Here is a 25,881-nt window from a genome sequence, read left to right as displayed (position 1 = left end):
TCGAGTGTTAGGCTTAGCGTCTGGGGCGTAGAGTTTGAAATGCAGCACGAACGCAACTGGAAAGAGCAAACGAGCTGGCAATCTTCTTTGGCAAACGAGATTAGCAGCTAGTTGGTATAATTAAAAAATTGAGGGAACATCTACGCACATTTTATTTGGTCCTAACTTACCGATGCCCAGTTCTCCCACCCATGCGTACCCGTGGTAACGCGGAAATGTTCTATATACGTTTTTTGTTGTTTTGGGCCAATCCACAAAATGACCGACTGATAACTTACGCCACGGGCTAAGCCAGCCAATCAGAACTGGATTCTGCGGGTTGGGCTTTCGGTAAGCGGACTGAATGAGATCCGGTACTTTGGAAACATTCAGTGGCTCTAGCCACGGCTAGGGCTAAAATAGAAAAGCCTCGAGAAATAAAAAAGAAAAAGGTGGGCTGATCCTGGGGGCAGCGCAATACCGGCAGCATTGCACTGCCTCCGGGATCGAAGCAGTTTTCTCACCCAGAGCCATCTGTTGTCGTCAAGTATGTCGGCATATTGTCACGGATGACAAGTGACGAGGCGGCGAATGACCGAGTAAACTGAACGTTTAATGGGGCGAACTTGTGCCCGAAAATAAAAGGAAATAGAAAGATAACAACAGAGCGTCGCGGGCGTCGAAGGCGGCAAAGCAGCAAGATCGAACGCTGAGGCGAAACTGACTCGACAAGGTTGCGGATGGCCTCTTACCTAAAGTGAGTCACTATCTCGAAGATTCGGCGGAGAAGGTTCGAGCGTAGCGCGCTCGGGGCGAGAATGAACGCGCACTTTCTAGAACAACAGAAGCAGGGATAAACGATAGAAGGTATGTCCGCAGCAAGAATAAACAAGAATCTTCTACAAGTTCGTGACCCTGCGCGCGGCAATATTTCATTACCTTTCTGGAGCTTGTTTTGGATAATAGGATTTTCGGATGATACAAATATTTTCTGCGACATCGAGAGATCCTTATCATTGAGCAAGTGTATTCAGCCTACCGTAAAATCCCGTGAGGACACACTCCCCCTTAGAGATTGTCCATGCCGTTTTCCTGGCTAAATATCCGTAACATTAAATCTTGAAACATTGTCCCCTCAGTCCAGGATTTCCGTTGGACGTCACCCAATGTCCAATGGAATTCCATCAATTACGCAATCTGCAGTACCAATACGTCAAGTTCGTAGCGCTTTCCCAGATTCTTGTCCGTAACCTGCGCGTGCTATATCAGTTCCCATAACATGCAAGTTGTTCCCATGCGTATATTGCATTATGAAATGCGAATCTGCCGCATCCACGATCTGCGGTGTCTGTTCTTGTGACATGCAAGTTTGTAGCAGATTCTTGCATCTTTGTCCACGACCTGATTTTGCAGTATTGGTTCCCGTGTCAGGCAAGTTTGTAGCAGGTTCCGGAATGTTTATTACCCCATAAAGTTTGAATCTGTTGTGTCTGTGATCCGAGGTATCCAATTCCCATGAGACGCGAATCAGCTGCGTCTGCAACCTGCTGTATTCTTTCCCGTGACACAGGAGTTCGTAGCAAATTCCTGCGTGCTTATCGCATCGTGAAACGCGAATTTGATGTTTCTGCAACATCCGGTATCAGTTCCTGTGTCGTGTGGTTTGCAGCAAGTGCCCCTGTGTTTATCACTAATTTTTTTTACAGTTTTTCTTTCGCATCTCCAAGGATAGTTCACCCCAAGCTTTTCACCATTTATCTCTTCATTTTGGGTGGGTATTCTTATGGGATTTCACGGTACTGTGATTTAGAGCAGCTAGGGTTTCTCAAACTTTCTGATCTCGAGGTAACCGGATCTGCCTTGAATGGCAGCCAAGGACCCCTCCCGGTCTCAGCATTGATCCAGTAAAGCAGTGCAGAAGCTTACAGACCTTGTAAACAATACTGCACATGCTAAGGATGTTTGGCTCACAATTATGCATCAATAGGTGGCTCAGGCTGATTAAAATAATGTTTGAACTGAAAAATGAAAGCCGCTTACAACTCCCTGTAACGCCGAATTAGAGCGCAGCTCTTGAGGAGGGGGAGGGAAGGGCACGGGGGGGGGGGGGGGGGTAAACTAACCAGGGGGGGGGGTCACGTGACCTTGGGGGTCACGTGACCCCCAATGCCGATGATGGCATCACTGACGTCACTGATGACGTCATCCGTGACGATGACGATGCGGGTACCGATGACGTCATTAGTGACGTCACTGATGGCTTCACCAGTGATGATGACGATGACGATGCGAATGTCGGTGACGTCATCAGTGATGATGACGATGCGGATGCCGGTGACGACATCAGTGACGTCACTGATGACGTCATCAGTGATGATGACGATGCGGATGCCGGTGACGTCGTCAGTGATGATGGCGATGACGATGTGGATGCCGGTGACGTCATCAGTGATGATGACGATGACAATGTGGATGCCGGTGACGTCATCAGTGATGATGACGATGACGATGTGGATGCCGGTGACATCAGTGATGATGACGATGGGGATGCCGGTGACGTCATCAGTGATGATGACGATGACGATGCGGATGCCGGTGACGTCATCAGTGATGATGACGATGACGATGTGGATGCCGGTGACGTCATCAGTGATGATGACGATGGGGATGCCGGTGACGTCATCAGTGATGATGACGATGACGATGTGGATGCCGGTGACGTCATCAGTAATGATGACGATGCGGATGCCGGTGACGTCATCAGTGACGATGACGATGTGGATGCCGGTGACGTCATCAGTGATGATGACGATGTGGATGCTGGTGACGTCATCAGTGATGATGACGATGACGATGTGGATGCCGGTGACGTCATCAGTGACGATGACGTCATCGGGGGGTCACGCGACATCGGCGGGGGTCACGTGACCTCGGGGGGTCACGTGACCTCGGGGGGGCACGTGACCTCGAGGAGGGGGTCACGTGACCTTGAGGAGGGGGTCACGTGACCTCAGGGGAGTCACGTGACCTCGGGGGGGGTCACGTGACCCCCCACGAGGTCACGTGACCCCGGTGGGGGGCTCGCGCGGTGCATTATGGGACATTTCCCATGATGCACCGCGCGGTTACGCCGACGGCGACGGCAACGGCGACGGCGACGCCGCTCAAGCCGGAAACGGGCCCCTAAGAGCTGCGCTCTAAAAAGAAAAAATGCTTTGCTTAGGGGAGGAACGGTCGAGGAAATTTGGAGTACCCATGAGGGTACTCCAAGAGCTACTGTAGCTAAGGTAGTGATGTCCCTCTTGGGCCAATCTTCAACTTAATGTGGGCTCCATAATTTCTTCTCATTGTGTTTGGCATGGTGCTGCTGCACTGCTGGGAAAGTTCTGTTTATTGGGCATCTTATGAATCAGAAATTTGCTTAATTGTGGCTTAAAGATATGAATGCTCAATCAGGCAGTTTGGGCCTACTCTACTTTGTGCTAATTGAAAGCCATTCTTCACGCAGTGGGAACGGTCCACCTGCGAGGAAGATGCCCCGCCTGAGCAACGTGGGAGGCAGCTTCGGTGACCGGGGTGGCTTCAGAGGCGGCTTCCGGGGCGGCTCCAGGGGCGGCTTTGGCGGCGAAGGCAGAGGCGACTTCAGAGGCGGCTTCAGGGGTGGTTTCAGGGGTGGCTTCAGGGGTGCCAGCGGAGGCTATGCAGGTGGCGGCGGAGGCTATGGGGGTGGTGGCTACGGCAGTGGCAACGGTCGCGGGAGTGGCGGCTACGGCAGCGGCAACGGTCGCGGGGGTGGCGGCTACGGCAGCGGTCGCGGTGGTGGTTTTGGCCGCGGTGGCGGTGGCTATGGTCGTGGTGGCTACGGCGGTGACAACAGCTGGAGGGGTGGCTCCAACAGCGGCTACGGATCCGGTGGTTGGGGCAACTCAAGGGGTGGGGGGGGTGGTTACCAGACGAGCTATAGTGGCTTTTAACTAGGGGATGCCTGTTTTGTCGCGCATCGACAGGTGTGGGATGATGCTTTGTCTATCTTTTTCACCTGTGCACTACATTTTCAGAAACTTGGGTGTATTGCTATTGTTCTCGTGTGTGGCCCGCCCCTTGTCAAATGCACTGTGTTGTATTTTCATTTCATTAAGCATTGCTGTATTCTAGCGGAATAAAAAAGGGTTCGCAAAAACAAACGCTTGGCACTTGTTTCAAAATAATACTTTATTGCATGAATGGTGAGTGAATTATTATACAAAAGAGAATGTGAAAGCTGAAAGTCTTTTTTTTTTTCTGGTGTGAAACTTTTTTTTTTTTTTTTTTGACACTTGAATAGAAGTAAATTGTTCCATTACGTAGAGATACATGTGCTAGGAATTTTGCGTTATCTGCTTGAAAAGGTCATCTGCTGCTTGTGGGATTCTTTGTTTACTTAGCAAAGGTAGTTGAACACGAGGGGGTGCCACAGCTAAACATTTTACCTTTAAAAATTGTTTCTCTTACTGTAAACCTTTGCAATATACCAATCTCACTATAAGTGTTCTGCGCATGCATTATGTCGCCATATCTTTAGTTCATGGAAGGCAGACTGCAGTGCACGAGAGGACACATGCCACCTTGTGCTCTCGACGCACAGAACTCCCGCGAGGTTGTCGCACATACAGAAAGTTTCCTCAATGCATTGCAGCAGCAGTGGTGTGGTCAAACTGGCTAGTGAGATGAGATCGGTCTATTATGCTATGATATGAAAATTACCTGTTGAATACATGCCATTTTCTAGATATCCTACATCGAGATTGTAATGTTTGGCTCTCGCTCACATCCCCATGGAATGAATGTGTAATGCAACTTGTCAGTGATGTTTGAGTATCATTGTTTCTTCTCATTTACACGTCATGCAGACTTCATACTTAAACAAAAAAGAGTAAGAACTGCTTTCACAGTGGGTAACTATGAAAGTTCCTTTTTCCATTACAGCAACACCATTATTAAAATGGGTTTACTTACTGCTTCCAGACCTGTCTGGTGCAGAAAAAAAATAGAATCCGAAAAAAAAAAGAATAGCAATGTTTGAGGCACTTTTAGACAACTTCCCTGGGATTTACACAAGCATCGTAACCAAAGGCAGAACTTTAAAAACTGCATCCGTTTTCGCTGTTTTCTCTCATCTTTGCTGCGGTGTCGCGGGCCTTTGAGAAGTCTAACGTCGACAATCCATTTCTTGGTTCACTTGGCATCTTGCAATTGTTGTCGGGGTCAGTTTTTTTGAGTTGTGCAGACTGGCCAGAGATGATCTTTTCCAAGAGAATGAAGGGGGACTCAAATGTGAGACTTAGTGAGAAGGACAGGCAGTAGGCAGAGAAGAAATGGCCAAGGTAGAGGTAACCCTGCATTGAGAAAAAGAATGCCCCCCCAATTTGTGCAACCATAGCAGAAAGCCATTCACACAGGAGCGTTTTCTTGCATCTTCATATGTTATGTTTCGCGTCACCGGGACATCCTTGTATCGTATGCCGTGTACAGAGCTACTCCTTTAACCGTTTGCCACACTTCATCCAGAGCATGGATGTCCCGTTGACTCTCGGCGTAAGCACACGTAAGAATTTGTGGATCATACTGCTCCAATCTAGGAAACTCCCCATATTAGCCAAGAAGTTAGTAGGACAGCAATCACTACAACATTATATGTTATAATGTTGACCGTGGAAAGTCCAATTTCATCTGAAAATCGCCATTCAAGTGTTATGGTGCCTTTAGGCAGCTTTCTGTAAAGTTACAAATGGCTCTGAGATGCTAGCTGCGTGCTCAATGGGAAAGTCGAACGGCTGCACAGGCGTTCTTACAGGAGACACACCAGCGTAAATGCCTGATGCCACCGTGGCCTTTTTATGTGGGTACAATTATACCGGTGCAACAGCACCCTTCTTTACCAGAATTGCTTATACCTTGTTTCAGCTTAAGCTCAGGTGCAGCCGATGCTATGAGCTTGTAGGACCAGACAGGTAGCGTCAAAAGTGCAAGTCGCTGAACTTTTTTTGTTTATGATTGGTGCAGCTATGGTTGAACACTGTAGAACACGTACAGAAACGCGAGGAAAAGCATGATGGTGCGCTTTTGACTGATTAATCCCATCAACTCATAGCGTCGGCTGTGCCTGTGAAACTATTAAGTATAGTGGGTCGCAAGGAAAAGAATGCTGTGACACTGCCAGTGGGACCCTTTTGGCATTTGCACGTGTCGTTAAGTTGTATCAATCAGATTAGTTTAGCCGCTTACCGTAAAGAACTGCGTGGTGTAGAAAGGTTTCTTCAAGTAGGCAGTGTGCCAGAGGATGAGCAGTGGGTGAACCAGATACACCAGGAACGTCAGTCGGCTCAGAGGCACAAAGGCCTTCCAGGAAAGCACCTTGTTGATGAACCCTGTGCACAAACGTCGGAAGCGTCAGCAAACCTGCTGTGGTGAGTTTTGGTTGTTGAATGTGAATAGCAGCTAAAGGTATGTGCATGGTTGAACACCAAATCTGGACAGAGCATACCTCCCCCCGCCTCCCCTACGTCTTTCTTTCTTTCTCTGACACAAACAGTCACATACATATTTTTATTTAGTGAGGATAAGATGGTCTGTAAAGGTTCCCGTTTCTGCATGCAAAAATTTAGATCCAAGGGATATCTGCAGGTGGTCTTGCTTAATTAATCCTCGGTTCTTCTCTGGGACGGGGCGTAAACCAATGATTTTGCCAAATTTCCATACTACACATTTTTATTAGGAATGCTTTGTATTTTCTCCCAGGGTGAGCACCCTTAGGCTTTTTTTCAAATAGCAGCACCCTAGACATAGTTCGTGACTTTTTTGGTCTGCATTATTTACAAGCGCACTTACTGAAGTACATGCATCAGAAATATGCAGTACTTTTTATATATGCAGAAACAACTACAAACACACGAGACGTATGCGTTGCACACTGAACAATATTATATCCTTAAGGGTGTAAACCACCTTGTCCCAGTGCCTACACCCCAAGGGCGTTACAGTAACAGCCTTAAGGTGGCAGAGGAATGCCCAGAAATAGAAAACTGCGATCTTAGCGGCACTCTAAAGGCACGTTTCACGAGCAACAAGTCAAGGGGTTTCCCCAGGAGCTGAAATTAGGGGGGGGGGGGTCTAATTTTTTAGGGGGGGGGGGGGGGGGGACATTGTAGATAGAGGAGTTGTTGCGAATTAAGGGGGTGCCTTCAGAAAAATAAGAGGGAATGTAAACTACCGCCCTCCCTTTTTAGGGGGGGTGTAGGGAAATCACTGAACAAGTCTACAAGCAACATGCATCACATGAAGGTTTTACATGCACAAAAACAGAAAGTACAGACACAATGAATCACGCACGAGAGCGGTTTCAGGACGATGTTGACTGCTCCACCATCTTATATATCCCCCCACTCCCTTTTCCACACCCGTTTTAAACCGTTAAAAAATAAATGGTGTTCCATACGTCATCACCTAATGTTTCAATTAAAAACTATATATTAACCGGAATAAAAGTGCTGAGGGGGGTGTATAATTTTCTGGAACACCCTTTTCACACCTATAGGGGAGTAAAACGTCTTAGTTTTTATTTATACTCGAAAACTGAAAGGCACTCATTAAGCCATTGCCTTTTCTCTTCACCATTTCACGGGAGACGTAATCCCTCGAAGTATCTTTATAGCAAAGAGTATTAGCCAATAATTACCCCATGCAATTGCTATGACAATGCCTTCTAGGTTCCAAACGGGTATGCTTGAAGCAGTAGTGTAGCTAGGCCCATCCGGCACCCCCGCCCACCTCCCATTCACTCTAATTCACTCGTCCGCGAAAAAAGCCGGGTGCCGCAAGAGCTGGCACTCCCCTACGTGGCTGGGATGCGTCTGGTACCCGCCAGAAACCCAGTCCCCCCCCCCCCCCCCCCCCCCCCCCCCCCCAGTACCACGCGACTGGCTGGAGGAACCCCTCTATCAATAAATGCAGGGTGCCTTGGGTTACAGCACCCTACCTGAATATTATACAGGTTGTACTACGCGAAATTCGGGTGCTGGAAGGGTGTAGTCACGGGTGCAAATTAAAAAAGACACTGAAAAGAAAAACAACATGTTTTAAGCAACCTGAAAAAATTACAAATATTACAAAACAAATAAAAAAAATTTTTTTTTTGTTTTTAAAATTATTTAAAGCGCTGGGCTTGTTTTAGTTCACACTTTTCAAACGCGCGGGATAGAAAGGGGTACATTCTGTGTGTGTCTGTGTTCGCGCGCGCGCGTTTGTAAGAAGAAAGAGAGGGGAAAAGTGGGGAGCCAATCGTGTACGCGCTCTCACTTTACCCCTAATTTCTTCTTACAACGCTTACACATACACACAATATACCACTTTTTGTCGCGCGCGTTTGAAAGCTGTGGAACAAAAAATAGTTTGTTTGTTTTTTTTCGGAAAATTTGTTTTGTAATACTTGTAATTTTTCCAGGTTGTTACGTCACCACATGTACACGCCAAGGGCAGCGTGCTGATTGGCTACGTCTCCTCTCCTTACCTCTCAGCCAACCAACACAGCCAACTGAGCGACCCTCAGCGCTCCCCCTCGCTTTCCACTTTTCTCCCTCGTGCGTGATTTCGCAACGCGGAGAAGTAAAGAGAGGATGGAAACGCTGCCCTTGGCTGCCTTGACTTGCCTTGGCGTCCTTTGGCGCGTGCGTTTGAAAACTCTGAACTAAAACAAGTCTAGCGCTTTATATGATTTTTTTAAATCTTTTTTGCGGAAGATATTTATCATAATATTTGTAATTTTGCCAAGCTGTTAAAACAAATAAAAATCCAACTAGCGTCCCTAACAATTGTAGTGTTTACGGCGGAAGTCTGATGTTGACCCGAGCTTATACCAGCACAGTTCTGAGTTATTGTAGCCTAAATGAAGAATAATTCATGAGGTCACCCCTGTTCAGAAGTATGCGAAAACATCTTTCCGGATCGCGCATACGGAGCGCGAGCGCCCTGCCACAGCCGTCGAACTCAAGTCGATTCGGTTTCCTTGCCTCCGTTGCCCGTGGCGCAAGCGACCACGATCCATGCGATGCCCACGGCCCATGCGGTTCGGCTGAATGCGGCGTATACGACGGCCACCGCCGTCGAGGGGGCCTCGTACGCGTTCCAGTTGTACGCGCCGAACACCACGGCCATGTTGACCAGGCAGGCGGCAAGCCATCCCAGCAGCCGTGTCACCTACAAGCACAAACATGGATCTCAATGGAAGGCCGTTGGCTCATTTCGCGGGTTTACGGATATCCAGAATATTTGTGTGAAATGCCAAGTCAACTCTTGCCATGTCCGTGCGTGCCCAGATAGCACTCAGTTGGTGAAATCAAATTTAGGAAGTTTACGTGCTAAGCCAACAAAGGGTATCTGGCACGCCCCAGCGAAGGACTGATGTTTAATTTCGGCCACCTGGGGATCTAACAATATTAATAATAATAGTACCTTTATTTTTTTCGACAAAAATATTAGGAGACAAGGTAAAATAAAAAGAAAGCTGTGAAAAACATCTTGATGAGCCCCGAGCCACCTAAACCAGCAGTTGCGATGCAGGCACCGAAATAAGTTATACAGAACTAAAAATGACATTTACAACACGTAAATGAAAAACAAGTTACAAAAGAGAACCAACGCTGTGCAAGAGAAGTAGCATATTGATGCAATTTACACAATAGGGAAAATATATACAGAAAGTTAGAACCTCACTGAAATAAACGCGAAAAGAAAACATCAACTCAACAGAATTTAGCGCTCATCGCGGAAAATTTGGTTTGAAATAAGCATTTGAAATAAACATTTCCTGGAAGATGCTCACGATATATTGCTAAGTTCAATACCCTGCCTACTAAGCTGGTTAAGACTACTCAGCGAAGTGTATTTCGTACCTTTGTGGCCGTAATTTGTTCTAAAAAAGGGCATTTCACAGGGTCCTTTAATTCGTGTTGGGTATCTATATATTTTACGCGTTAACTTCGCTATGTGTTTAATGTGATGGTGGCGTAAATTTTCATCACTCCAAGCTGACTAAAAAGATCACCAATTGGATGTTCTAGTGACACATTAGAGATGGTTCTTAATATATTTTTTTGTAACATAAAGATTTTTGGGAGGTTGGTGCAGGTAGTAGTGCCCCATATAATTGGACCATAATTAAAATGCAAAAAAAATAATAATAAACTATATAATATTAACTTTGTTCTAAGTGATATGATGTGTTTATGATGATATTGAATACCGACGATGCTAGATAATTTTGATATAATATGATGAGTATGGTCGTCCCATGATGCATGTTTCCTTGACAAATAACGCTTAAAGTTTGAAACTGGGAACAATTTCAATTTGAGAAGAATTTATAAAAAAGTATCCTTGGTAATATTGATATGGTTATTCTTCGGTTGGAATATATAGTAACTGTCTTTCTCTTATCGGCGTTTATTTTTAATGCATTATATGTAGTCCATCAATCAAGCTATTCTAGTGTTTCGTTCACGTCACCATTAAGCTCCGACGCGTCATTACCATCAAACAATAAGCTCGCATCGTCTCTGCATGAATAAAAAAAATTGGTTGACTAATATTTATGATGCCATTTATATATAAATATATATTGAATAACAAAATGCCCGAGAATGCTTCCCTGGGAAACGCTCGATTCAATTGGTTTAATCTCAGATGAGTGGCCATTTATGTGAACATACTGTCTGCGGAAATATGCATTTGAATGTAGAGGTTTTGATATATGGCCACGAAATCCATACATATCTAACTTTTAGTAGCAAATTATTATTTAAATAGTCAAACGCTTTAGTAAAGTCAACGAATAAACCGAAAGTTAGTTTTTTATTTTTTTTTATTTCTAAGTATATGTTCTTTTTGCGCAAGGAAAGCCAGTTCGGTGGATCTTTTTTTTTTTTTTTTTTGCAAAAACCAAACGGGGATGAGCTTATTAAGTCATGAATATCAGCAAATGTTGTCATTCGGAATAGTAGAACTGTTTGTAAACCCTTAGAAACAAAAACAGAATGAATTGAAACAGGTGGTTAATTGCCTGGTTCGTTTTTTTTTTTCTTATTTCTTATATAAAACAGTTACCTTTGCTAGTTGCATTCGACAGGGAAACACGCCGCTTATGAAGCAGAGACTAAATATGTGTGCTAAGCAAAGAGAAGTCAGCTCAATCACATATTTAACTGATTTGATCTGCAAGCCATGGGAGTCGCAGTTTTTACTATTTTTTAGACTAGTCCTTTGACGTGCAACCGAAATCTCGGTTTCACGGCGTCATCTTCGCAATAATCCTCCGTCAGACTGCGGACACCTTGCCCGGGGTTCGAACCCGCCACCAAGGCGGAGGGTGGTTTGGTGCCTTGCCTCGGAGCCACCGAGGCTGCTACACAGTTTGTCGATTCATCGGTGATATACCCTTTTCAAAACTCCAGCGAGCAACATTGGTGGTAGCAATTTCTGGGCCACGAAGCACGTGATTGGATCCGATTCCTCGCCGAGCGCTGACGCAATCCTCGGGACCAATGAATGCTCAGGGTCCGTGCCCAACCAATAGCAAACAAACAGTATTGCCAACTTTTTTTCTTTTTTAGGTGGATTGGTGGTTGAGTGGGCTAGCTCGCACCAGCTCGGACCACGTGGAGCGAAAGCTCGCGCTCCAGAACCCAGGGATTCTGGGCTCAATCCCCACCCCTGCCCGTTTTGATCTGGATGAGCATCGTACCGACGTGCGGTCGTGTATCACTACTGCGTGGTGCTGTGTAAGTATACACAACCCCAATGACTAAGACCAGCATTTGTAGTTATTTCTGTCTAATTAGTAGGTGACCAACATACAAAAACAGTGATAATCTAAATGAGATTTGAATTGCTATCTTGATCTCAATTTTTAACAATAAAAGTAAAAAAAAAACAAAAAAAACTACTCCAATGGGAGATATTGTATTTTCAGGTAAAAAAGAGTGTCGCATGAGAGTAACTTTATGGAATCTGAACGAATGTGAGCATGGAGTTTTCTCGTGCCATATGTGCCCGCTTTCTGATTGTCTAATCTAATGGAGACACAATGACATAAAGTGCGGCACGAAGAACTTGTAACATCCCTTGTTACACGGGCACACTTAGCTGCAGTTACGCTAAGCCACAGTTAGCGCACAGTACTTGCGGACAACATTATGCGGCTATGGAGTCAAAGCTATAGTATAGGCGAACGCGCTTGAGCATCTTGAGCTCCCATCAAAGCAGTGCACGCGAGCTCTTCACTTCTGAAATAGCTGCCCGAGAGTATGGCGCGGTAACTGTGGTGCCACGTAAAAGCAGGTAAAGCTGAGTCAACCGCGCTTAAAGGGGTACTCCACCGGTTTTTTCATTGTCTCCGATTTGCTTGAAATTTTGCTAAACTAACCAACAAACATTGCTAAAATAGTATCCCAAATATTAGGTCAAAATTGTTTTCGAGAAATTATTGAATTTACAGTTTTGGTCTTCACCATGTTTTTCAAACTGAAAGTCTCTACTGGCAACAACAACAAAGTGACGTCAGTGGAAGGCAGGGGTTAACTTTTTGAACTACAGAAGTTGTTCCCAACGGATTTGAAGCAGTTTCTTGGTGTCAAATGAGTGCTTTGGAAGCTCGCTCCCGTATCCGCGCTCCAGCACGGAACAAATGATTGGCATATTCTATTTTTAGACTACTTGCTCGACTGGCAAGCCTGCCTGCCACTGACGTCACGGCACTGAAAAGTGAGCGAATATTTGAATATTGGTTTTTGCACCATTTTCATTTGCCGATTTCACAATACCTATTATGAATTTCGCGATGCTAAATAGCGTACCGGAAAGGCTAAAGGCCGGGGAGTCAGAAAATATGGTTAGTTGAGGTAGCTCAAAAAATCGGTGGAGCACCCCTCCCAGGCAGCACACCAATGTCGGTCCGACATTGGCCTAACATTGGCAAAGACCGGCCTCAATATTGGACAATCTTGGAAGCGCTACCCTTTCCAATGTTGGCCCAGTGATCGGTGCCAATGTTGGGCCAATGTTCAGCCATCGTTCCAGCCGATGTTGGCCCCATCATTGGTGCCAATGTTCGGCCATCGCTAAACCATGGTTCCAGCCAAGGTGCTCCCACATTGGCGAAGACCGGCGTAATATTGGACAACACTGGAAGCGCGACCCTATCCAATGTTGGCCGTCATGCTGATTTTTGGCCATCGTTGCACTCGCCCAGCTCTTAGCAAGTGCCCTCGCAAAGTTGTTTGCAAAAAGGAAGGTAAACAGACACAAGGGATTGTTTTGAAATCTCCTAACAGTTTATTACACACAACTTATTCTGTAGACAAGCACAATCACAGCAATTCGTAATATGTGAAGAGGTACTACTCAGCTGTGATACAATTAAAAAGACTGCAAAGCAAGCAACAACCGGGGTAATTCTTGGGTAGTGTCCAGTCTCCCGGCAGCTGACAGAATTGTTCCGCCAAAATTCTACCACTAGTCGCCCCACATTGGCGGTGCAATCAGTTCATCGAACTACATTTCATAGACAGATCGTTTCATCAACACGCGATGTTTCATAAAAAAACTCAAAATATGTTTTCTTTTCTTCTTTTTTTGTTGGAATGAACCGCTTCAGATTAGCATGAAGCGGCGTGAAAGGGTGGGCTGGTTCGGTGAGCACGCGCCTCAGGAATACACGCGCGACGAAATGCCCCTACAGCGCGCAATTCGCGTAACGAATGTCGATGAAACGTAAATGCCGACCAGAAAGGTGGCAACGAAACGTGTTTTTGCGAAACGCAGGTAGAATAAAAAAGTCAGTATTCTACCTGCGGTTGTGACATTATTTCAGACAGATAATGGCAGGCGACTGTCGGTAAGATTGCGGGAAAATTATTCTCCCAGCTGCCAGGAGATAGGCAATCCCCAATTCTAGAGGTTATCCGGAAGATTGCCCATACAAGAACGGACAATGATCATCAAGTAGGTTGCAGCACACTTACGTTGAAAATACTGGACTTGAAAGATGTAATCCGACTTATATGTCAACACGGGGTGCACTGCAGAACAACCACTCACACACAAAAACTACAAGGAAGTGATCCGTGAAGATTCAACACAATGTAGCACACGCTGCCATTTGCCGAACCGGACACTAAACTGTTCACATAAATGTCTTGGGCCTCTTTGAAGAAATCGACACGGGTAGGACTTTTCGAACGAGATACCATTTACCACAGAAGCGAAATCCACAGCGGGCCTGCACCCCGCAGGCCGCATCACGCGTGAAACTAGGTCCGGTCCTTGCGACGCAGGCATTCCGAGTTTGTCAACGGGTAATGTGTCATCCGTCAAACCACATGATCACACTTCTGCCGTTACCCGCGCACAGAGAGCGGATTCAAGTCCGGCGAGTACGCACAGCAACCGCGCCTTCAGCTTAGGGAGAGAGAGAAAAAAGAGAGAAGGAGTACAAAGCAAGCAGGCCAGAACGGGGGTGGGGTGCGCTTACAAAGGCTTATCTTCAGGAGCATCTCAACAATGAACGGAGCGAGAGAATTTGTCACTTCTACCCAAGGTTGATAGTGCAGTAGAAGTTATGCGTGACCTTGTGCTTTAGGCAGGTTCCGTGCTCTGCCTTATCGCCAGCTTTGAGACAGTAGTCACGTGACCCTAACCGGAGACAGGATTGGCCTTAAACACGCATAGCGTCTACCTTGCTGTCATTACCGATTTAACAGGACAGCTCTTTGAAGGTCAGCTTTCGAACTTCTAAAGAAACTGTCCAGTCCAAAAGTGGTTCTAAACGGGGCAAGTGTGACGACAGTATGTTTTGCGTCGTATAACTTACATTATAATTTAGAATGAAGAACTAAGCGCGACTATTTTTTGCGCACGATGTACACAAATATATCTATAAATATATAAATATATTTTTTATCAATAAATTTAAAACTGTTTGTACACTGTTAGGTTCGCGTTTTTAAACTTCAAATTTTTTAACGAAAGAGTTGCAGATAAAAGACACCTCGAACAGCACATCGTCCGACTTTCAACACACAATGAATCACCGACGCTCGCAGTAAGAAGGTTGCGATGCTGCGCGAACGGTTTCTGAAATATGCTGCGTAGGGTACGCCGGGCGCAACGGCTTCGCGACCGTTCGAAGAGCAAATGATTCGCGACAACAAAGTAGCGTCTTGCAGCATCAGTAAGGTAACGGGGCTCGAGAGTCCCACGCTCACATTTCCGCAGAGCGAGCGCGGCCGGCCAGATCGAGGCGCAGTATATATGTATCTGTTTGCTTACTTTTACCACTTTGCAAGTTGGTTCCATCACGTGGCGCACTGTCGTGCAGTTTTGCTTTATATGATTTGTCTAATTTTCATGTAAGTTTGTGAAAAATGTTTCAAATAAAAGGTTAATTAAACCACTGTTGAGTTCCCATTGATTAAGTTATCTATATGCCATATTTCATTGAGTTTTGAAAACCAGGTGACATTTAGCCTCTATTTTAATTCTTAAAACTGACGAATGCTGGTCCCAACTTGCTCCAAGACCTCGTTTTTGCTGCTAGCCTGCATGAAAATAGTTTTTTTCTGCTCCCAAAATTTCTCCAAAGCTGCTTTGCCCAGTTTCATCCCTGTGTTTCCAATACTGGAAATTGCCCAGGCAGCACACGATATTGGGCCAACATTGGAATTGATGGGACAAAGAACGGCCCAACAATGGCCCAACTGAGCCATGTGTTTACCAATATGGGAATTACCTGAACCAATAATGGACTATCATAGCCAATGTTTTTCGAATATTGGTGATGCACTGGAATAAGCTGTCCAATATTGGACTGTGAAAGCCAATGGCTTGCCAATATTGGATAAATGCTGGCATAACCTGTCCAATATTGGACTGCCAAAGAAAATGGTTTTCCAATATTGGATATATGCTGGCATAAGTTATCCAATATTGGACTGCCAAAGCCAATGGCTTTCCAATATTGGATATATACTGGCATAACCTGTTCAATATTGGACTGTCAAAGTCAATTGTTTTCCAATATTGGATATATGCCGGCATAAGTTATCCAATATTGGACTGTCAAAGCCGATAGGTTTCCGATATTGGATATATGCTGGCATAAACTGTACAATATTGGACTGTCAGAGCCAATGGCTTTCCAATATTGGATACATGCCAGCATTAGCTGTCCAATATTGGACTGTCAAAGCCAACAGCTTTCCTATATTGGATATACGCCGGCATAACCTGTACAATATTGAACTTTAAGAGCCAATGTGTTTTCCGATATTGAATATACGTTGGCTTAAGCTGGTTAATATTAAACTGTCAAAGCCAAGAGTTTTCTAATATTGGTGATGTCTTGGTATAGGCTGGTCAATATTGGTACTGCCATAACCAATGGCTTATCGATATTTACGTCGCCTAGTCTATAGACCCGCGAACCTCTTTTTTGCATTGCAGAAATAGGAAATTGGAAAAGAGTCATTCATGAGCTCGCTCGGGCGAGAATTTTATTTAGCCAACTTCATGGGGCGTACGTCGCCGGCGCTTTATAACCGCAATCACAAATACGTCCTTAGCTGCCTATATGACTATTGCAGTTTTTTTGCTGGCTGCTCTCCATTCGCATTGCCTTACCTCGGCGTTGACAACTTAACTCCGTTTTTTTAGATTTAAGTATTTTTGTCTTTTCCAATATATTTTTTATATATACGTAGCGTTAACGTTTTCTCTTTGTCCGTGCCCCTGTCATGTTTGTATTTCTTTCTGCGTGCTCTATTTTTTTATATTTAATGATTCTGTGCATATTTAGTCATTGTCGACGCAGGTGTCAACAAACATAAAGCCGCCGCTTACGCTGCAACCGAAGTGACTCTCAGTTTTACGAGAGTATATCGCGATATAACGTCATATATTAAACTCGAGTGAAGTCTCGAGAGGGTTGCTTCGACTGCCAGTGCACATGTCATCAGGGTAGGCAGAGCAACGACGTAGCTATCGCGACGCGAGAGCACACTGCGCCTCGATGTGGCCGGCCGCGCTCGCTCTGCGGAAATGTGAGCGTGGGACTCTCGAGCCCCGTTAGCTTACTGAAGCTGCTAGACCCTACTTTGTTGTCGCGAATCATTTGCCCTTCGAACGGTCGCGAAGCCGTTGCGCTCGGAGTACCCTACCCAGCATCTTTCAGAAACCGTTCGCGCAGCATCGCAACCCTCTGTCGGCGAGCGTGGGCGATTCATCGTGTGCTGCAATTCGGACGATGTGCTGCTCGGGCTGTCTTTTATGTGTAACTCTTTCGTAAAACAATTTGAAGTTTAAAAACGCGAACCTAACAGCGTACAAACAGTTTTAAATTTATTGATAAAAAATATATTTATATACTTATAGATATATTTGTGTACATCGAGCGCAAAAAATAGTCGCGCTTAGTTCTTCATTACATTATATTATATATTTATATATTATTATATTTACGTTATACGACGTAAAACATACTGTCTTCAAACTTGCCCCGTTTAGAACCACTTTTGGGCTGGAGAGCGTCTTTAGAAGTTCAAAAGCTGACCTTCAAAGAGCTGTCCTGTTAAATCGGTATTGACAGCAGGGTAGACGCTATGCGTGTTTAAGGCCAATCGTGTCTCCGGTTATGGTCACTTGACTACGGTCTCGAAGCTGGTGATAAGGCAGAGCACGGAACCTGCCTAAAGCCCAAGGTCACGCATAACATCTACTGCACTATCAACCTTGGGTAGAAGTGACAAATTCTCTCGCTGCGTTCATTGTTGAGATGCCCCTGTAGATTAGCCTTTTGTAAGCGCACCCCACCCCCGTTCTGGCCTGCTTGCTTTGTCCTCCTTCTCTTTTTTTCTCTCTCCCTAAGCTGAAGGCGCGGTAGACGGTCCGTACTCGCCGGACCAATGAACCGTACACGTTTTATCGCTTGAGTTCGCTCTCTGTGCGCGGGTAACGGCAGAAGCGTGATCACGTGGTTTGACGGATGACGCATTAGCCGTTGAAAAACTCGGAATGCCTGCGTCGCGAAGACCGGACCTAGTTTCGCGTGTGACGCGGCCTGCGGGGTGCGGGCCCGCTGTGGATTTCGCTTCTGTGGTAAATGGTATCTCGTTCGAAAAGTCCCACCCGTGTCGATTTCTTCATAGAAGCCCAAGACATTCTTGTGAATCGTTTAGTGTTCGGTTCGGCAAATGGCAGCGTGTGCTACATCGTGTTGAATCTTCACGGATCACTTGCTTCTGGTTTTTGTGTTTGAGGGGTTTTTGTGCAGTGCCCGTGTTTACATATATGTCGGATTACATCTTTCAAGTCCGGTATTTTCAAAGTAAGTGCGCTGCAACCTACTTTGTGATCATTGTCCGCTCTTGTATGGGTAATCTTCCGGATAACCTCTAGACTTGGGCAGGGCCTATCTCCTGGCAGCCGTTAGAATAAGTTTCCCGCAATCTTACCGACAGTCGCCTGCCATTATCTGTCTGAAATAATGTCACAACTGCAGGTAGAATGCTGACTTTTTTATTCTCCGTGCGTTTCGCGAAAACACGTTTCGTGGCCACCTTTTCGTCGACATTTTTGTTTCATCGACACGCGTTACGCGAATTGCGCGCTGTGGGGGCATTTCGTCGTGCGTGTATTCCTGAGGCGCAACGTTTCCTTGACATGCATTACGCGAATTGCACGCTGTAGGGGCATTTCAACGCAAGTGTATTCCTGAGGCGCGTGCTCACCGAACCAGCCCACCCTTTCACGCCGCTTCATGCCAAGTCTGAAGCTGTTCATTGCAAAAAAACAAAAAAGAAAAGAGGGAAAAAGATGTATTTTGAGTTTTTTTTATGAAACATCGCGTGTTGATGAAACGATCTGTCTATGAAATGTCGTTCGATGAACTGATTGCACCGCCAATGAAGGGCGAATAGCGGTAGAATTTGGGGGAAAAAATTCTTCCAGCTGCCGGGAGACTGGACACTCCACAATAATTACCCCGGTTTGTGTTTACTTTGCAATCTTCTTAGTTGTATCACAGTTGAATAGTACCTCTTCACATATTACAAATTGCTGATTTTGTGCCTGTCTACAGAATAAGCTGTGTGTAATAAACTTTTTGAAGATTTTAAAACAATCCCTTGTGTCTGTCTACCTTCCTTTTTGCAAACAACTTGGTGAATGCACTTGCAAAGAGCTGGGCGAGTGCAACGATGGCCAAAAATCAGCATAACGGCCAACATTGGATCGGGTCGCCCTTCCAGTGTTGTCCATTATTACGCCGGTTTTCGCCAATGTGGGAGCACCTTGGCTGGAACCATGGTTTAGCAATGGCCCAACATTGGCACCAATGATTGGGCCGACATTGGCTGGAACGATGGCTGAACAGTGGCCCAACATTGGCACCAATCACTGGGCCAACGTTGGAAAGGGTAGCGCTTCCAATATTGTCCAATATTGCGGCCGGTCTTTGCCAATGTTAGGCCAACGTCGGACCGACATTGGTGTGCTGCCTGGGTGTGGCTTTAACACTCCAATATTGAACAGCATATGACAGCATACATTGAATATTAGAAAGCCCTTGGCCTTGGCAGTGCAATATGACCAGCACAAGTCAGCATACTTCCAAAATTGGAAATCCAAATTGGCTTTTGCAGTCCACTATTGGACCAGCTTATGCCAGCATGAGTTGGTCTTGGAAAGCTGTTGGCTTTGACAGTTGAATATTGACCAGCTTACGCCAACATGCATCCGATATTGGAAAGCCATTGGCTCTAACAGTCCAATATTGGACAGCTAATGCTGGCATGTATCCAATATTGGAAAGCCATTGACTCTGACAGTCCAATATTGTACAGTTTATGCCAGCATATATCCAATATCGGAAACCTATCGGCTTTGACAGTCCAATATTGGATAACTTATGCCGGCATATATCCAATATTGGAAAACCATTGACTTTGACAGTCCAATATTGGACAGGTTATGCCAGTATATATCCAATATTGGAAAGCCATTGGCTTTGGCAGTCCAATATTGGATAACTTATGCCAGCATATATCCAATATTGGAAAACCATTGGCTTTGACAGTCCAATATTGGACAGGTTATGCCAGCATTTATCCAATATTGGGAAGCCATTGGCTTTCACAGTCCAATATTGGACAGGTTATTCCAGTGCATCACCAATATTGGAAAAACATTGGCTATGATAGTCCATTATTGGCCCAGGTAATTCCAATATTGGTAAACACATGGCTCAGTTGGGCCATTGTTGGGCCATTCTTTGTCCCATCAATTCCAATGTTGGCCCAATATCGTGTGCTGCCTGGGCTTTGAAGGGATACTTCAACGAAATTTGAAATATCCCCGTCGTGTTCAGAAATAGGTTGAATATGATCCACAATATCCGTAAATGACATTCGCGCGTTTGTATTTTGAGCCTGGTTGCTGTATTTTTCGTTATAAACGGCCCACTCTGGCAAGCGCTCGGAGAAGGCCCAGCGGAGATCACGTGACATCCAACGCAATCGTGACGTAGGTCGTCTCAAGACGAGCAAAGCTACGGCGAGGCTGACGTCGAGAGGATGGCCTAGTCGTTCCAGCCACCGAAGCGGCTGCTTTTGTACGAATTTTGAGTGACAGGTTAATCTTCTGTAATCTTGTAGGGGGACAATAGCGACTTCTGCGACACACAAAGGGCATTCTCGGGAAGAGGGGAGTTCCTCCTGCCCCTCTTCTCTCGTCGTGGCCGGAGACGAGACAACCTCCGTCACTAGCTGTCAAGGTTCCTAGACGGGCATTACAAGCGAGGCATTAGCGACATCCACCAGGTGCTCTTTGCCAATCGTTTAATTTGTTTTAAAATTCCTTTTCGTGACTTTTTTAGCAAGATATTGGTATGTTCGATGTGATGCTGCTCCTTTGAACACATATAGACCGAAAAATGAGCACCGAAATTTCGTTGTAGTATCCCTTTAAGGGTGCCCGTGTGACGGGGGTATAAGTGCAACTTGTAATAACGAATACCAGTGGAACAATCAGTGTTTCGGTGTTCAAAGCTGTTGCAGAAATACACATAAAGATACCTGGAACGGAATGAAACTGTTCATATATGTACGTACCCTATTCATCTGGAGCGTCTTGTGCCTGTAGAGGAAGTAGCCCGTTGCCATGCCGATGCAGAAGGCGGTGAGGTGAGTGTAGGGCCGGTACCCGATGTAGCTCATGAAGTCATTGAAGTGACTGCGATGGAACGTGGAAAAAACAATATTGCGTCATCTTTAAATGAGGTGTACGGTCCTTTACTTACCTTACGTTCCACGGTCGTCTAATTTCTTTTACCATCCTGTGATAGATTGTTTCAGAACGATACACACCTATATGTACGGAGCAGCCAATGAAATAAACTGACAATCACATTGTTTAACATTGCTTAGTACGAGAAATGAAGAACGGCTCTTTTGAAGTTGAAATAGTAACAAAGCGTATTCTCCGTGAAACTTTGGTTTGTAAGACAAAACACAATAGAGCCCTGAATTTTCTGACATAGTAGTGTTTACTCTACTATGACGAGTAAACACTCTACTACTTAGGCGAGAGAAAAAAATATTCCTTTGGGACAACGTACTTGACAGTGGTGGATGTCAGAGGACAAAAGTAAAACGATAATTAGCGAACTAATTATCTAAAATTAACCCACACACTTATTAAATAGAAGTTCGATCTGCAAGCCCTAATCAGAGATATGTTGGCCGTCGAGAAAATAATCAATGTCAATTCTTAAAAAAAAAAAAATATATATATATATATATATATGGGCGGTTTCATTTGGATTCAGGCAACGAGGTGCAGTCGTATTTTTTATTTTGTTTCCAATCTTCATATTTCGTGGTGCATGTTCCAAGAAAAACAATCATTTTTATTTTAATGTCCTTTCATGTTTAGTTTCCGAAAAAAAAAAAAAATCTAAAAGAAGCGGGAAAGCGCGAGGTTTTGACGATTGTCGTGTGCGGCGTTTTTTAAACACTCTCAGCATCAAAGTATTCAAAAGAGAGCGCTTATGTTTATTGTGATATATATGCAAGCAGGTAAGACGACATTATAACTACTATTTATTATTTGTCGCCCTCCAACCTTTGTAAAAATCCCCAAACATGCCTCCACAAACAACTGTGACCTAAATTGCTGATTTTTTTTTTGTGTGTGTGTGTCGACTATCTTTAGTATTGCTTTTAAAATTATACTACATGTAGAATCTTTCACTGCCTCCCACATTATGCAAAGTTTGTGTCTTTATCATCTACGATCACTGAGAATTAAATTATGAAACAAAGAAGGTTTTCACTTTTTGTTCAATTTCAGCACGCTGTATAAAAAAACAACAACGACAAAAAAATATTTTTTTCGCAACGCGTTCTCTTTGCACCTTTCTTTTAGCCCTTGCTGCGACCACGTGACCCTTAGATAACGCCAAGGTTACCGAAATGGTCCACCGATAACGCGTGCAGCACTTACTCTGGGTCCGGGTCGACAAATATGGGGATGGGCGGGTAGTTCCACAGGTACGTCAGAATAGCCACTGTCCCGATGGACAGGGCTCCCAGTGCGGACAGCAGCAGGAGGCTGATGGCAGGTCTCCTGAAGAAGGGATCCCAAAGGACGCGGCATTAATGTCTACAAATAAGGTTCTGACCTAGCTCCTTCTCGAGAGAATCATTTTAGGATCGTAATTAAAGTAGAGATATTATTCATCACCGCCGAAGAATAACCACAAGCAAAGTAATTCGTCTTTCCGAACGTTTCCTTAAATAAAGAATAATAATAATAAAAAAGAATGATACTGGGGATGGCATTAAGATGCGTAGTTTTGACGGACAGTCAAACGGGTTAACGGAAGTTAATAACCTCTTGAGAGACTATTTTAACGCAGAGCACTCGGACAGCCGTAAAGTTCGTTGCTGGTTCCGATCAGCGACGGAAAGACTTCAGCGAATGAAGAAATTCAAAAATCGTTTCGATAAAAAAAAAGAAAAAAAGACCTTTGTTGCCGCTTTGTAGAGCACCGACACGACATTCAGTGCATTAGATCAAATTGTCGACTCAGGATTAGTATAAGCTTCGAAATACACTATTCAGTATTACACTCATTGTGGTAGCGGACACCCAGTAAACTTCTGGGCCTTTTTTTTTTTTTTTTCAGTTTACGCTTATGTTGTGAGAGACGAAATGCCAATGATCAATAAAAATTTAATAATAATAATAATAATAATAATAATAATAATTATAATAATAATAATAATAATAATAATAATAATAATACTAATAATAATAAAAACGAGACTGAAGCAAATGAACAGCCCAAACACGGTTCCGGGATTTTTCGTATTATTATGTTCAAGTTACAATTGTAATTTAACTTTCGACGTGCGGCGGCGACCAGCGGCCATGTACTCACTTGAACATCAGGATGAAGATGACGGGAGCGATGATGTAGTAGTGCATGTCGCAGGAAAGGTACCATCCGTGGGGAAGGCACTGAAGCAAAACCAGGCACGCGATTTAATAACATGGAAGGGCGACTGGTTTACGCCCCCACGATTAGTTCATTCTTATTAGCGTACGACGAAGTAGGAAAGTGCCTTTATGACTTCAGCACTGAGTATAAAAACAACGACATAACGAGACGTAGCTTTTGCGTGCAAAAAGCGTTATTTAAAATTATTAATATATATTTTTTTGAAGATGATGGGGGGCTTACGGGCGACTCAAAATTCCAGGACATTCAATCGCAGTATATGTCACTTTGATTCGTGCGGGTTTTAAGAAGTGCTTACACCGTACTGTTTTTGGATTGATGGTACCCTGTAGTAAGCAATTTAGATCGTGAAGTTTGTTCCTCGTTCACTTTGAACGTCAACGGAATTTTTTTTTTCTTTGCAGATAAGAAGTATTAACGATTTAGAGACCTTTTCATGTTTTTTGCGCTTTTGTATATATCTATTGCAATGTTTGATCCCGCAACTTCCCAACAAATTATACGATTACGGGCAAAACGTGGTTCTAAACAAATGTTTCACAAGCTTAATTTTTTTTTTGTGAATGTTCAATACTCGTTGGAAACCAAGAATTGAAATGTGGCAATGTATTGTTTCATGACATTTCTCGTCCAAACGAAACAAAATTGAATGAAATTGGCGGGTTCCTTCGAGGGTCGCCCAAAATCTTATTAAGATTAAAAAAAAGAAAAAAAGACGCATTTTAAAATTGCAGTCATTTCGAACTATTACTAAAGCCCAGTATATTTATTTCCACGTTCCGACCTATGCCAACCGGAACTTCTCAACTTGTTACCCAGCTTGTATGTCCGGCGTCACCTTTAGCGAGGCTACAACTAGCTTTTAATTCTGTGCGTGAACCTAACTTCGATATTTTTATATGTAATCGTGATTTAATTTGGCACGTACGCGAATGTATGTCTTCCCAATAAGCGTGATGATGCGTGTGTATCCTTAGTTATCTTATTCTTTTGTCTCTCGTTTAGTCGTATTAATGACCAGTGTATTGTTTTATTTTATATACATAGTACTTCACATCTTTTGTGTACCACTCAGTAGACCGTTATAGTTGTTTGTGGGCACAGAAAGGATAAAGGTAATAATAATTATGTTAATAGCAACAACTGCTACTACTACTGCTTCTACTACTTTTCGATAGAAGGCCAGCCGCTTTTAATCGACGTTCCCGCTACAAAGGCGTTTAAATCAGGCTGCAGTTTGCGCCTCCTGGTCGATTCAGCGCGTCCTGAACCAACACCAGCTAGAATGACCAATGCCCGTGCTCTAGTATTTTGACATCATCACAGTGAGATCGAGCGCAGACGCAGAATGAACACGAGTGCCGCGTCAGTGTTCGGAGGCGTCGTGTCGAATCAACGTGTCGGAATACGCTCGGCGTCGGGCTCGGGCTCAAGTGCTGAATCGGCGCCATTGTATAACGTGATTGCGTTACGTGGAGGTACCGTAAGCTACTTGTTGGTGAGCGCGTTGATAATGATGCAACTTTAGAAAGAGTTTTACGCATAAAGACACGGGACGGGACAACACATCTTTCAACTTTCAACTGACTTTGATTATTTGGGGTGGTGTTGACCCGAAACCCATCTAGCCAGTGCTAGGTAGTGCTGAATCACGATGTGCTCCGTACACGCCCGTCAGTGGGCGGCCCTCAACAGTAAGAGTCGTGCACGTGGCTGGTTGTTTTCTAGTTATTTCTCGTTTTATAAAGGCTTCCGGCCGAATGCCTCCATTCATTTGTCCATCAAGCGATCGAGTTCTGCAGGACGGCGTTCTAAGCGTGCTCACAAACGGCCGCATATCGAGGGGGAAACAAGATGGCGGCCCCTCAAGCAGACGACACAACTGTCCCCGCTCAGGGAGGTCCGCCAGCCCAGCAACATGGCGGCACTCGTGCTCACCATGTTGTCCCTGTGGAACCAGGACCCGATGTAGAGCAGATTGGTCCACCAGTTCTTCTCGCAGCTCTGCGCGTACGGTTGCAGCGTCTCGTTCCAGACGGGCCCGCTTCCGGTCAACGGCAGCAGGACCATCAGCAGAGAGACGAGCATGAACGCCGGCGTCAGCCTGCAGGCGCGGTCCAGAAAGGAATCGTCGCCGATGTTTTAAACCAGACCTCGCGAGCACCAAAGCCCAAACACTATCTGTAGACAAAGCAAGTATCCAGCAAATATGCTTCAAATATCCTTGAGACCTGTCCGCAGATAATGATGTTGTCATGTCTGCGACGGACACTGTGCCTTCTGTATAATGGATATGA

At 44.8% G+C, this 25,881-nt stretch overlaps 2 protein-coding genes across 3 annotated transcripts in view; one reads left to right on the top strand and one right to left on the bottom strand.

The window, feature by feature from the left end:
- LOC8033634 (ATP-dependent RNA helicase A) overlaps positions 1-4,163 on the top strand; it is a 37,708-nt gene extending 33,545 nt beyond the window's left edge. For both annotated transcript variants that reach the window (XM_029993059.3, XM_042292413.1), the window contains one exon: positions 3,488-4,163. In XM_029993059.3, coding sequence (XP_029848919.2) covers positions 3,488-3,953 — 466 coding nt within the window. In that variant the 3' untranslated portion in view covers positions 3,954-4,163. The remainder of the gene's footprint in view (positions 1-3,487) is intronic.
- Positions 4,164-4,171: 8 nt separating this feature from the next.
- Positions 4,172-25,881, bottom strand: part of LOC8033642 (nose resistant to fluoxetine protein 6) — a 76,386-nt gene continuing 54,676 nt past the window's right edge. The window contains 7 exon segments of the mRNA XM_042292714.1: positions 4,172-5,354; positions 6,244-6,386; positions 9,024-9,210; positions 21,171-21,291; positions 22,564-22,686; positions 23,504-23,583; positions 25,523-25,688. Coding sequence (XP_042148648.1) covers positions 5,100-5,354; positions 6,244-6,386; positions 9,024-9,210; positions 21,171-21,291; positions 22,564-22,686; positions 23,504-23,583; positions 25,523-25,688 — 1,075 coding nt within the window. The 3' untranslated portion in view covers positions 4,172-5,099.

The sequence above is a fragment of the Ixodes scapularis genome, unplaced genomic scaffold, assembly GCF_016920785.2.
Source record: "Ixodes scapularis isolate PalLabHiFi unplaced genomic scaffold, ASM1692078v2 PGA_scaffold3__209_contigs__length_174095766, whole genome shotgun sequence".
NCBI classification, from domain to species: Eukaryota; Metazoa; Arthropoda; class Arachnida; order Ixodida; family Ixodidae; genus Ixodes; species Ixodes scapularis.
This window is presented reverse-complemented; position numbering and strand designations above follow the sequence as displayed.